The sequence below is a fragment of the Papaver somniferum genome, chromosome 8 (genome assembly GCF_003573695.1).
Source record: "Papaver somniferum cultivar HN1 chromosome 8, ASM357369v1, whole genome shotgun sequence".
NCBI lineage: Eukaryota > Viridiplantae > Streptophyta > Magnoliopsida > Ranunculales > Papaveraceae > Papaver > Papaver somniferum.
Window position 1 is genome coordinate 93,575,290 of NC_039365.1, and position 14,444 is coordinate 93,589,733.

The 14,444-nt window shown below is 35.8% G+C and overlaps 1 protein-coding gene and 1 long non-coding RNA gene across 3 annotated transcripts; one reads left to right on the top strand and one right to left on the bottom strand.

Moving 5' to 3' along the window:
* Nucleotides 1-483: 483 nt before the first annotated feature.
* Nucleotides 484-3,748, top strand: LOC113302097. 2 transcript variants are annotated; one of them, XR_003336650.1, is made up of 5 exons: nt 484-541; nt 622-837; nt 1,897-2,016; nt 2,219-3,327; nt 3,429-3,748. It is a non-coding gene; the product is annotated as an uncharacterized LOC113302097 (long non-coding RNA). The 2 variants fall into 2 exon arrangements; XR_003336649.1 differs by having other exon boundaries at nt 2,222-3,327.
* A 4,130-nt stretch (nt 3,749-7,878) lies between these two features.
* Nucleotides 7,879-11,980, bottom strand: LOC113302098 (ras-related protein RABH1b). Its single transcript, XM_026550943.1, has 6 exons — nt 11,605-11,980; nt 10,288-10,358; nt 9,261-9,349; nt 8,952-9,063; nt 8,625-8,715; nt 7,879-8,353 (listed from the first exon to the last, which is right to left on the bottom strand). Exons 1-6 carry the CDS (start codon nt 11,719-11,721, stop codon nt 8,207-8,209), a joined length of 627 nt encoding a protein of 208 aa, XP_026406728.1. The 5' UTR covers nt 11,722-11,980; the 3' UTR covers nt 7,879-8,206.
* Between the last annotated feature and the right edge of the window lie 2,464 nt (nt 11,981-14,444).

The following is a 14,444-nucleotide window of genomic DNA, read 5'->3' on the forward strand; positions in this document are numbered from 1 at the left end:
GATGGCCCCTAAATCCTTTCGGATGGCCCCTAAAAACGCGAGGATGTATATCTCTATGGGTTGAGACCCCTCCTGATTTTTTGGGTTTTGTTTTGAATAGTGATGTTCGGGGAAGATACGTAAGGCTCATCTAGTTTTTGTGTAATAAAATCTTCTTACCAAAAAAAAAAAAAAAGAAAAATGAAAGCACGGTTTCAATTTTGTAAGGATGATTATTTTCCTATTCTAACCGAGCCTTGTCTTTTGATGTTGTAATTAAGAGCGTTGTTATGCAAGTTCTTTGATGAGCAAAGGTCACACAAATTGACTATTCCGTGGAAAGGTGCAGCCAGGGGCGAATTCAAAAAAAAGGTGCAACAATGTGCGAGTTGGACTCGCTCGACCAGGTGAGTTAACCAAACCCGTTTTTTGTCTAACCTGCCCTCCCTGGTCGGGTTAGTTCATTATCCCTGGTTAGGTTAGGTTATGTTATACAGGTATGGTATTGAGATGAGTTTTCTTTTTTCTTTATCAGAATGATCGGCAATTACAGATGAGTTAGGTTAGCTTATATATCCCGTATCTCTTCTCCAAATTTTGTCTTCATTTTCTGTTTCACCATCTTCATGTGCACGTTTGCAGAGTCAGATACCGGCGGACATGAATTCATCAAATCCACATGGTACAGGTAGATAATGTGAATTTGCAGTTGATGCAGGTTAACTACTCTGGTACACAGTACAGTTGATGCAGTTGTATGCGGGTGTATCAATTAAACACAATATTTTCTAAAGGAAGTAAATAATGGCTTAATGTCGTCAAACCCAGCATAGTGTCAAGCCAGCGTAACAGCAAAGGGTAGGGAATCTTGTTGAGAATTTTGTTGGATATTGGAGATTGGATGTTATGTTGCTAGTGTTGATTGATTGATAATCTTTGAAATCAATCAAGTGATGATATATTGTTAAGGGTTCATGAATACTTCTGACTTGTCACTTCGTGAAAACAGGTTTTTTGATCCATCGGTAGCCAGTACTAATGTAATGTTACTGATGTAGTTAATATCTTTGGATTGATCTCATTTGATTTTGATATTGGCCTTATCGAGATACCAAATTTTCATGCATTACAGTTGTAATTCTTCCGAATTTTGAGCACATACTCTTAGGTGATTCCTTTAAGTATTTAGATGTTGTTGGATTTGATGTTTTTCAATTGAATGCACTCGTCGTGTTTGACAAAATTACTCATCTAATATTTTTTCTTTGATATGTAAATTTGTTTAAGTGAATTGCTCATTTGATTTACAATTAGAAGGGCATATGTACTTAACATGATATCATTTTTCCAATTGGCAGAAGTGTAGTCCTGGAAAACACGGAGAATATAAGACCTCTGCCACTACTATTAGGTTGCTTATGTTTTGGAGTCTACTGCAATTGCGATATTTGTATTTGTTTTTATCGGTTGCTTGTGGTTTTCTTTAGATGATTCCTTAGTTTTTTGTTGATATTGGAAAAGTTGTCAAAAAGGGACATTATATACGATTTTTCTATTAGGAATTCCGATGTTCTTTTGATAGGTATTAGTTTTGCACCACAAAAATATTTTTTTTACCAAGTGCATAATTTTTTTTTCCAAACCACTCCCAGTCTTCAATCCTGGTTCCGCCACTGTTTATTTGCAAAGATATGTTGGCAGAAACTATCCTTGAAGAGGTAAAGAAAACTTGTTGTGGATAGACTTTTTTCATTGTTCATCCAACAGAAGTCAAGTGAAGTAGCTAAAGTAGGGGTACAAGAAGTTGTGTACGCCATTTACTGGTACTCTGGGTCATGGAAGTGGAGCAGTTTTGGTATCAGTGGTTTCTCGTATGTGGGTAATAATTAATTTTACTCTTTTTCTTGTTCTTGATAGACGGATTTGGCGTAGGCCTATTAGTGGTCAGATTCGGTAGTGCAGACCAGTAATCGTCGAGTGAGCGAGAGAAACACATTAATGATATCAAGAAGTTGAAATGGGTTGCTAAGGGAAAAGGTGCTATTTAACTTAATTTTTGAGCAGTCATGCAATGCTTTTGATACTGAATTTGATTTTGATTAGTACTGTATCTTATGAGATGCAGTTTGGCCACCCTCAATTTTTGTGTCTCGTGCATGCTAGTTTAGACCCTTAAAACCTTGTGTACCTTCTGAATATTGAGAAAAAAGTAACTTTTGTAAGCTTTCTTGCCTATTAGCAGGACATCACTATCGAGAATATCAAGAAAAAGCTTCAAGCAAGGCCGGCAACAAAGTTAGTTCATGACCTGCGTAAGAAAGTCAAAATTTTGCAGGTAATCAATGATGAGCTTCTTCCAACCCCTGCTATTGCAACTAACTCGACTTGTTCCACTATTAGACCTTAATTGCTCGAAAACAAGTTCTTACACTTAAATTTTAACCCGACAGTCACACTTATTTTTTTTGTTACATTTTTGCCAGAAATTACTATGATTTTAATTTTAGTCATTTTCAGACCTAGAATAATATTCTTATTTGATTGCTTCCAACTGCTTTTTGTAAAGTCTATATAATTATATTATAACTAAATATCTTTTTATAATTAATTGAAGAATAAGCATGCCAAAACATTCAATTAGCTTTGAGTTATTTGACACGGATTGTGATTGTGAAGTACTTGGTATGCTATAATGTATTCTGTGCACTTCTTTATTCATGTTAAACTTTCTGAGCAATCAACTTTGCTGGAAACGAATGCGATATTGCATACCAAGTAGTTTTGTGAGTCGTTGGTGAAAAACAGAGTGTTGAAGCTTGTTTAGAAACTAATTGGAACCTAAGAAATAGGTTTGGATTGTGTGACGCATACAGTTTGATCAGCAGTATCGGTATGTCTCTCGGGTAGAGAGTTAGAAGCCCGGGATACAACCAGGAGTAGTAGTGAACCAAGTTCAGCCAGGTATCCGTCGATAATCAAGGTGTGAAAAAAAACCCAAGGTGATTCCAGCAAGTGAGTTAATGCCGTACTAATATGTGAAGCGAGGACAAACAGTCAAGCAAGATTAACTATGCTCGAAATTGTTGCAGATGTTCAAACTGAACCAGTTTAAGGGGCAACGCAGAATACGTTCTTTCTAGTTTGGGTTTAAGGAAGGCTGTTGGAGTTGTAGATTAAACCCAACCTAGAAGTGTTTCTAACTTCTATAGTTAAATGTCATGTTTAAATTTTGTAGTTCCAATCCATAAGGCCGCATCGAAGAACTCCTACAAGTGCTCCACGTATGGATCATCAGTCGGCTAATTCTGACGACTTAATGATGCATATTCCTACTGGTCTTCCAAGGAGGTATGATTAAGCAATCAAATGGCAAAAATTTTCCTTCGTCTTTCTCTTTTATGCGTTCTCATTTTATTACTGGAACCCATTTCGTACGTGTCATTGTCTAGTGTGGGACATTCCTCCACTTTCAACTTGCAAGGCGACCTTCCTAAAGTCGTAGTGAGAGCTTGAGCCAAGGCTCTATTGTGACGAGCATGGGTTTTAATCCACAGGAGAGGCTGGCATATAAGCATATAAGAATTTTGAGGATACCTTGTAACATTTTTTCCAAGCGTTTCAAAGATGTCTAAACATTTGGTGTATGTAGTACCTAAGTAAATATCTTGAGACCCTCTTATAGAGGTATCCGGTTTATATTATTTGACCCTATTAAACAAGTACCCATTATATTTATAGTACCATGATACAAGATGCCCATTTTAATTGATACGACCATGTTAGTGAGGTACCCACTATATTTTGTACGACCGTCTGAAAGAAAATATGTACTAGTTTGCTCATAGAAAAGTGAACTTTGCAGCTAGCACTATGCAAAGCGAGGATGTTTTATCGCTACCGGAGTTCATGATAGCTATTTAGGTAGACCAGAAATCCTTGATTATGTGAAGGGGCTGGATAGGGTCTATCAGATTTATCTTATTGAAAAATTATTTAAGGACTACTAGTCTACTACGCAGTTTCAGGTCATCCTGATCCTATAATTAATCATTTAACAGAACTAGAGTTCAACTCAAATCAATCCTTAAATTTTATTAATGTTCAATATCATCGTTTGATACACATTCAAATTTATTATTTATGCATTTGAAACCCCAAAACAAACAATAATAAGCATTCACTAACCCAAACACCCAAGATTTTCCGGAGAAAGATTTGGGAGCAAAAAAAAACAATAAGGACAAGTATGTTCTACCTAAATCATACGAACTGAAAAACTTCTAAATGAAGCAATACAATTCAACTACATCGTCAGCAATATCCTTGGTACAGTTGTAAGATGTCTGGTAACAACAAGTCAGGTCTATCTCTCTGGTCCTTGTATTTGTTAAGATTCGCAAGATGATTTTTGTTATTTCGCAAAGTCTACGCAGTTCAGTTGTTCTCTTGTACTGCTTACTCGGTGGGAAGTCATCTATGCAATAGAAAGAAAATAAGTCAGATCTTAGACTCAAAACTCATTAAGAATGAAAAATGCGAAGGAGATAAACGGCTGCTGCAAGGTCTATTAATAGCAAAATTGAATACCGGAAGATGACCATAAACACTGATAAGATGTTCTATTAACATGAAACAGATGAACTAAGGTGATTTAAGCCTCAAATACATCCCATTCCAATTCCATGTAATAAATTAAGTTATAACAAGCTTCAGACTACACCACACTAGAGACTAAGATGTAATAATCCCACAGCAAATAAGGAATCAAACCTGATTAAAATATCAAATGGCTTACCGCGTAGAGCGCTTCTAGTTTAGAGTTGTTACGGAGAATTTCAAGAATCGTTCTCTAGGTCTCCCATAGAAACTTGAACCATGGAGTAACAAGCACGTGGTCAGATCTATCCTTGCCCTCCTCTCCACCAACATAGCTCAGCATAAAGTCTCCATGCCTCTTATCATCTTCCAAGTCATCAACGTCCAAAGCTTCTTCCAATGCCTCTGCCTGGATCTTTTCATTATCAGTTTTCTTAGTTGAAAGATGCAAAATATGTTTGATCACCTCTTCCAGCGAACCAACATTAACTTGTTGACATACAATCCGGTACTGAATACAAATTATGATTAACTTAATACAAATTATGCACCAGAACATGTCCATGCATCGCAATTAACAAATAAGAAGGTTCTAAACTCATTTAAAATGTTCAAATACGAACTCCAAGTAACCTACGGGAAAACATTTATTATATAGCTAATATTTGGTCATCACAATCAGAGTGTACAGAGTCATGCTTAACAACAACAATAACAACTCAATTTACATCACAAAGAACCTTTTCGTCACAACTCAAAACTATGGCTTACAAGTAACCACAAATAAAAACCTAGAAATGAGGCCTACCTTACATCTTGGAGAAACTCCACGAATCTGGCTGTACCATCTTCCACAGGTGGAAATCGGATGCACTAAGATCATTTTCACTAATTACCTCTTCAGTGAAGAAGGAAAAATTGCCGGTAAGGCCATGTAGTTCTTTGTTCACAAGATCCGTGACGGTTGAAGAATTTGAAATGTCAACAAAACAAAAAGCCCCTACACTAATGAAGACCTTGGAGTAGATTTTGTAAAGTTGGCAGAGTTCAGTCGGAGCAACTGATACAACATCTAGGTAAAGTCAACCATGGACATGGATTTTTACACCTTTTGGAACATATTCAAACCACTGTTGTACCTAGGTTCATTGCCTGACCGATCGCTGATTCTCCCACCAGACCACAAATTACATTAACCACATCATTGTCCTCACCACCTAACCATTCACACAAACAAATAAAACTTAGCTGATGCAATTCATATATAAAATAAATCTCCATCGCATACTAAAAAGAAATAACCTTTGTTTCTTCTATCGATAGCTAAGAATGACATAGTAGAAAAGCCCAAAGGAAAATACATTGTACCCATGGTCGTTGAAATATCAACAGCACGGGGAAGAAAACCAGAAACCTAACACCAGACACCTTCCGCCAAGATAGGAAGGCCATCCACATACCAGAATAGGACGTGACACCAAAGCGAAAAACTAAAACCCAGAGACTGAAACAAACCAGTTTCTTCAAGCTGAGTACAAGCAAGTTTCACATACTGAGTACAAGCCTCAACAACGGGATGACACCACAAACAAAGATACAAAAAAAAACACAAAAGATCTAAAGGTGACTGTAGTACTGCCTCCCAGTTAATCCAGATTTTTTTTTACCCATAATTAACTATTTGAGGTTGCCAAAGAAACAAGTCTATCTTAAGTTTCAAAAAAAAAAAAATCCAAGCTCTAAGTAATCAAGTTTCAAATTTCAGATTAAGTGAAAGATAAACTGAACCAAATTCGAGTATTATGTGCATTTCTAGTTCACACTTTATGGTAACAAGTTAAAATCTAATTTCTTGCACCCTGGTACCCAAGTTTTATTTTACGAACGTGTTAAAAAGTCACCCAACTTATATTATGCAACCAAAATGAAAAAATATGAAACTTATATTATGCGACCTTTTAAGAGGGGTACCCAATTTATATTATGGGAAGCATTATTTGGATGGGTTTGTTAACACAAACGAAACAAAATTCAAATGGCAGAACTTCAGCTTAAACCGAGAATAGAATTGCAGAACACAACTATTGCATACAACCTCTAGTGGTACATAGCAGAATACGTATTGTAATTGCAATCTGAACTACACATATACCAAAAAGAAAACAATGAAGGATGGGCTTCATTAACTCTTCCGTTTACATTGCACACATTAAAAAAAAAATCAAAATCAATTTCATGAAACTGATCAAAACCTCACTTCAACATACAATTCATCAGTAAATTTTTTTTTTCCATATGATATGTGTAATCCTTAAAATCAAGACTCACTTCCAAATCAGTGGTAATACCCCTTGGTTTGAGCCCGAATCAGATAACCAACAAAATACAAATCCAATATGATTCCATTCAATTCCCTAACCTTAAACTATTATGAGGATTGAATCTAACGAAATCTAAAGGAGAAGCACGGGGATTAGGGATTTAAACACAAACAAAAGGGTTAGGGTTTCAAAAAGGAAAAAATTGCTATTGCAATCGCTTTTGTATCAGATGTAATTGAAAAATTAAATACACAGTACATACCTGTACCATGTGGATTTGATGAATTCATGTCCACCGGTATCTGATTCTGCAAACTTGCACATGAAGATGGTGAAACAGAAAATGAAGACAGAATTTGGAGAAGAGATACAGGATATATAAGCTAACCTAACTCATCTGTAATTGCCGATCATTCTGATAAAGAAAAAAGAAAACTCATCTCAACACCATACCTGTATAACCTAACCTAACCAGGGATAATGAACTGACCCGACCAAGGAGGGCAGGTTAGACAAAAAACGGGTTTGGTTAATTCACCTGGTCGAGCGAGTCCAACTCGCACATTGTTGCCTTTTTCTTGAATTCGCCCCTGGCCGCACCTTTCCACGGAATAGTCAATTTGTGTGACCTCGGCTCTTTTTTGATCTCAAAGCTTTAAACCCGTAGAGATATATTATATCTTTACTCAAAAAGCTTTAAACTCTTAGGGATAGATTATATAATGGTTCTTCAAGCACTTTTAGTGAGAATCCGTTGAACAATATGAAGTTCTTGAAACCTAATCCCCCTGATCTTTTTAGGTTTGCACATAGTATCACCATCTTGCAGTTCTAGAATAATGTGCTGTGCCGGTAGTGGATACCACATTGAGACCTGGGGTTAGAGTTCTTCAAAGAAGATCAATTTGGTTTTCTCATTACTCAAGAAATGTAGAGAGAAATTAAATGAATATCTCTAAAAATTGGTTTAAGATTCCCAAAATCAAATGTCAAATGTAAAATCGACTTACTAAAAACTCTATTAATTTGTTCTTAAAAAATCTTAATACAAACACAGACTCAAGGACCACGTTGTCCACCAACCACCTCAGTTGGGTTCCCCCTCATGTCTTTTTCTTCTTTTGAATATATAGCAAAAGGGAGTTAGCTACAGATGGCTAACTATACCAAAAGGACTCAGAAAAGAAAGACCCTAAAAAAAAAGTTCAAACCTTTACAGATGGAACGGGGAAGTAGATCAAAAGTCGATAAAGCAACAAAAAGAGAAAGAAGGGCCATTACGAGTATTGCAAATAAGATTTGTGAGTTGATTAACAAGCACATCCTCCACCCTGGGGTTGTGACTGGTTATTGCTTGCATTAGTTGACTTCAAGTTCACATCAACCATGTCTTCGTTTTTTGTTGAAGAAAGAGTTTCCATTCCTGGCAATGCAGCTGCAATCTTCCTAAAAAGAGCCTGCGGTACAAAGAATTCAAAACTAAGATTCGCAGACAAAAACTGTGGATTTAAGCTGTCCAACACAGTGGCGCAACATAGATTTGTTATTGTGGACTTCTTCTCACCCATGTAACATGTTAGTTAGTCAAAATACTAGTATACCCCTTTCATTGTGCACCACATGAATTACGTATCCTGTTTTAGGGTAATCTATTGCAATTTTCCTTTCTGGTATCAGGATATTTGTGACTACTTTGAAAGAAGAACAAGTTTGAAGCTTAGGGTCTACCTTTATGTTAAAGCCAGCTTTAGCACTGGTTTCGATAAACATAACATTGAGCTCACGAGCTTTAGCCTCTCCTTCCTCTATTGAGACTTGCCTGTATTACCATCCGTGTAAGATATCAGACATGACCAGAGTCGTCCCTTTGATTGGGTGAGCAATCCAATGGCGTTTTTAAACGTCAAGGAAAATATAACCAAGTTCAATGAATATAAGGTATCACTATTGATTGTTTGAACACGTTCTAGCTATAGTGAGTTCTCTTAACCAAATTCTCCTGAAGCCATGGGCAATCAACTTAACGAATAAACAAAGCAGTAAGCTCGGCATTACCTTTTGTCCACAAGATCTGTCTTGTTTCCAACAAGGACAATAATAACATCACTACCACGCTCAGTTCGAACCTCCTCAATCCACTTTGAAGTGTTTAGGAAAGACTGCCGGCCTAATTGAGAAAAGAAAGAAATTAGGAAAGGCAAACCCTCATTTCATGAAGTTTTAGCACCAATTCATTTCACAATTCCCAAACTGCAGTCTTGGAAAAATGAAACCATGCTAACCGTTGCTCTTTCGTAAACTAGATGTGAACAGAAGTCTTGTTTAAAGCAAAACTTATGAGAAGAAAATAGAAGAACTCCTTACTTGCAACATCATAAACAATGACGGCAACAGAGGAATCCCTGATGTAACTGGGAATGAGACTTCTGAATCTCTCCTGGCCAGCAGTATCCCTGAAACAAGAAACCAACAGTGATATCAGTTATCATCCCCAAAGTAACACAGTTCTTCAAGACAGGTGTATGAAACTAACATGCTAAACTAAAGCTAGCATGTCAGATTTTAGTGCTTTCGCCTTCTTTAAGAATAAGCAAAAGGAATAAAGACAGACTTATAGGCCAACAATCCTAGATAGCTATAATAAATAGTGACAGTGCTCTCTAACTGTATGCCACATACTTCAGCGTCATTTTCTTTTCAACACTACTGGCCATCGTATATACCGTGAAACACAACTTTTTATGCCATTCATTAGACCCTGCAGCACTGCGCTTCGTCAGCATCCAGCTCACAAACTTTCCCCAAGCTTGTAACCTGAGATATTGTTTGGTGTTTCTTAGGTCTATTCCATATCTGTTGATCTTGCTTTGTTATAACTTAAACTAATCCCTTGTACCAAACACGAAGTTGAAGGTTTTCATCCCATGTGATGTTTTATATCATTGTGGAAGTGTAATGACGAGGATGTATTTCAACTTTACAGAACTGAGGCCTCTTCTCATAGTCTTATGATGCACCAAAGAAGCATCTGTGGTAATGAGTACAGAGACAGATATGTTTAAGTGGGGTTAAATTCAACCTGTTTTCACTGCCTCAACTAGTATCATAAAATGCCATAAAATGCGATCTCTTCAAAGTTCCATGGTGTTATGTTGAAATAAAACCCAACAAGTATTTCGAGCTTAAAGAAAAATAACTCTATCTATCTACCTATCAATCTGTCTATCTTCTATGACATCTAGGGCAGGCCATAAAATATGCAGTTGAACTCACGGCAGAAGAGAATGAATGATAAAATATGAAACATTCTTAGTGAGTATATGCTGCAGACTTTCGTACAAGAAGCATTTTTTTTCCTAGTACGCTACAATATATAAGTATACAAACTTACCAAAGTTGCAGTCGGACTGTTCGATCTTCAAGGTACATTGTCTTAGATAGAAAATCGATACCAATAGTAGCCTGAGCATTAAACAATGACGTATAAGCTTGAAAGCCAAAATGCAGATCATCCAACAGATGAGAAGAATTACATGAAGATCAATGCTTCTAAGTAAACCAAGAGGCAATTACATCATTCACACTGAGACTCATTCGTATATAACATTGGGTGTCAAAGGCTAAAATAGTAAAGCACTCAATTTACAAATACATCTGTGTAAAGAATCTAAACGATCCTCATGAGTCATGTGAGCAAGAATCCCAGACTTAGTGGATGTCAATTTAGTTAAGCATCATGAATCATTACGAAACCAATGTCTCAAAAAAACAAAAGGTTTTAGTATCTGCCTGAGACTTTAAATAAACTATAAATGCATCCATCCTACTCAATGAGAATACCAAATTGAGTTTTGCACAAGGCTGTAAGTGAAATTACTCCCAACCATCTGTTTTTGCACAAGAACGCTGTTAATATAAGAGATATTATACTTATAAGTTTTGAGAGGCCAACGGAGAGCAATGGCCACGAATGAAATAGACCAGTGTGTAATGAATCAAACGTTGCCACTTCACTATGAGTTTTGAGCAGGTACCTCGGAATCTAATCATGATTCTGAAAATAATTTTACTGTAAGACACTCATTGCGGTAAGGGGATCATACAAAAGTGACCTACTTGGCTACTTCTATTGAGGAGGAAAACATGGTTACTGTTGTCCAAGATCTCAAACCAAGCACATTTATTCCTGCATTCTAAATTCTTGAATAATAGTTCTGACATGCTAGGGAAACAAGTAGGTTCCCAAATCTTGCATAATTTTGATATTACAAATGCTATACTGATAATTTTCATATTGTGGAACAATTTCAAACCCTAATTAAACAGAAACTCAACTACTGCAAAAATCTTAATTTGGATAGCAAAACAAACACATGACTAATGAAAAAAAAAACTTCTAAATTCCATAGTTCAAAAATTATAAGCTTTTAACATAGATCCGCAACAACTATCCAACAAAAACTGCAGTAACCACACGAATCCTCGATATGTATCAAAACAAAATGATGCGGACAGATCACACATACCTGACAAAACAAAAATTCAATCATACAAATAAACCCTAGATCAAATACAAATTCAACCGAATTCATCACAACCAAACCAGATCCATGATTCTATACAAAAAAACTGATCCGATCTACAGCATTCACAGAAACTAAAAATAATATCGCGAATCTATGAAATTGAAAACGGTTTTATACATTACCTGGTATGTATTATCGAATTTATCGTACATAAAACGAGTAATAATACTGGTTTTACCAACAGATTGATCTCCCAAAAACACCAACTTATATTTCGCAAGAGCTGAAACTGGAGCCATTATTATTGATTTATCTTCAAATCAACCAAAACACCAAGAAAAAGAGATCGCCGAACAAACTCGTTTGAAATGGAAGAAAAATTGAATTTGCTTCTCTCTGTGTAGAAATCAAATTCTTTCTCTCTCGAGATTGAAATTATTTGGGGGATCTGTTAGAGAGAGAAAGAAAAGAGAGAGAAGAAGAATTGAATTGAAGGTTTTAAATGGTTTTTAAAGATCTGCTTTTCTTCGAATACAAATTTACAAAAAAGCAACTTCTGCGTGTACATGCGCAGGTCATATTGCTTTTGGTTCACCGCTCTCCAGCGTGGGAAATAGTTTAGGGACAGACCGTACATTTTTTCTTTTTGCTATTAGAGCAAGTCTTGCCGTGGAATCCATCCATCTTCCATCTTCCACGCCACCTCGGCATTTGGAATTATGGATGGAAGCGCAAGTATAATGGTGGAACAACAAAAACTCTAATCTGAATGGAGCTAAAAAAACGCAATTAAGAATAGAACTTTTTTTTCAGCCGTAGATTTCAACAACTCATTTTAAATTTACGGATAAAAAAAAAACGCAATTAAAAATGGAGCTAAAAAACGCAATTAAGAATTGAGCTTTTTTTTTCAGCCGTTAGATTTCAACAACTCATTTTAAATCTACGGATAAAAAAAAACGCAATTCTTAATTGCGTTTTTTTAGCTCCATTCTTAATTGCGTTTAACGTTATTCTTATTGGCGTTTATATGGATTCCACGGACTCTTCCACCAAATCATGGAATTTTGCTTGGATTTTCTGTGGAAAACTCCTACTTGGAAGCTACTAGACTTGACATTCCATGAATTTTCCACACTTGGAATAGGTTGGATTCCACCATAAGACTTGCTCTTAGTGAGGCTTGTACCCAATATGATTTGGATATGTGTAGCCAAAAGGTGGATAGGGGACCTTGGATATATGAAAAAGTCAAAAATACTCGTACATAAATTTCCTGGCTTGATTGGGGTATACCCAAATTAATTGGGATATATCTAATGAGACAAAAACCAGGTTATTTTGAAGTAAAACAGGCTACCCCTTAACCTTGTATTTTCTAAATGGTTAATATACCCTTGTTTAATTAACACTAAAAATTCTGATTAGGTTAATTAATTGAGTTTAGATGAATTAATTAAGTAGATTAAAACTTATGAATTTAAGATATCAAATTTTGTTTTTGATTGAACTCATGTGGGAAGATTTTTGATGAAAAAAATTGTTTTGAGAATTTTTTTTGCAACGAAAATGAAAACATACTACCCAAACACTTCTAAAAAGGGGATTGCATAGCTGATGTGTGAAATCATACTCAAAATTAAAGAAGAAATCAACACTTTCAGTTCTGAAACTATGAAAAATCGGCAGGGTCGACGAATGAAGAACATGTCAACTATATCTGGCCGACAAGGTCTACAAATGAGTAACATGCCGACTATATCTGGCCGGCAAGGTTGGTGAATGAAGAAGATGCCGACTTTATTATTTTTGACACACAGGAGACTGTTGTAAATGTTTAACTAGTCGGCATCTTATTGATTTTTTACCTTGCCGGCTACCTTATAGTCGGCAAGGTCGACAAAAAATACCTTGCGACTATAGGATTTTTGACATACAGAAAAAGGTGTTACAAATGTATAATTAGTCAGCAAGGTATAAGGATGAATACCGTGCCGACCCTGTAAATATTACTTTCAGAAACAAAACTCTTTGAAAAGTCGGCGTGCTATTCATCTTATAACCTTGCCGACTAAAAATAATATATGAAAAGTCGGCATGTTGCTCATCCTATAAGCTTGCCGACTAAAAATAAATATGAAAAGTCAGCATGCTCGACAAACAAATACCATGCCGATTGTGTAACTACAATTCAACAATTTCAAATTTTCTGATCTAATTTGTCATTCAAATAACAAAACAAAGTACTCGAATGAGTTTGAAAGGATTAACCGACAATAAAAAAATCATAATCGACGATATTTTTTCATTTCAAAACAATGAAATATAGAGTAGGAGAAAGGAATTGATCATTAGATTGATGATGAAGGAGAAGGAAATAAATTAATAAGGTTTTGATCTAACCCGAAAGGAGTGGTTTTGGTTATTATAAGGAGAAGGGTAATTAGGTAACTTTACACATATTAGACACCCCTTAACCCTCTATTATGGTTGGGAAAAAAATGGGTATACCCCAATCAAGCCAGGATAAATTTCACCGTGCATCAAAAATAATAATAATCCTAAATCTATAATTTATAATCTTCTCTTATCCTTCTCCTTCTCTTCTCATTGACAAATCACGATGAGATGATGATTACGATTTCATCATGATGAGGATGATGATCATAAAAAAAAACCAAAACTATTATCTTCTTAATCTCCATATCATTCTTAGATCATGTTAAAGATGATGATCGTAATTTCATCATGATGAAAATGATCATCATAAAAAGAAAAACCTAAGAAAACCCATCATTTATTTTTGCTTTTGAGTGGTAAAAAAATCTGATTCGATGAATTTTGGGTAAAAAAAAAGTTTTTGAAAGTGTTTACGGCTACGAGTCATTAGATTTCCAACCGTGAATATAGATTACAAATTGTTTTTCCCATCCGAAATTTTTTATAACTAGTGTTTCCCAGCCAGCCGTAAGTACATCCCACGTTTGGAATTTCCGAGTCGTAAGCTGTTATGATAATCACA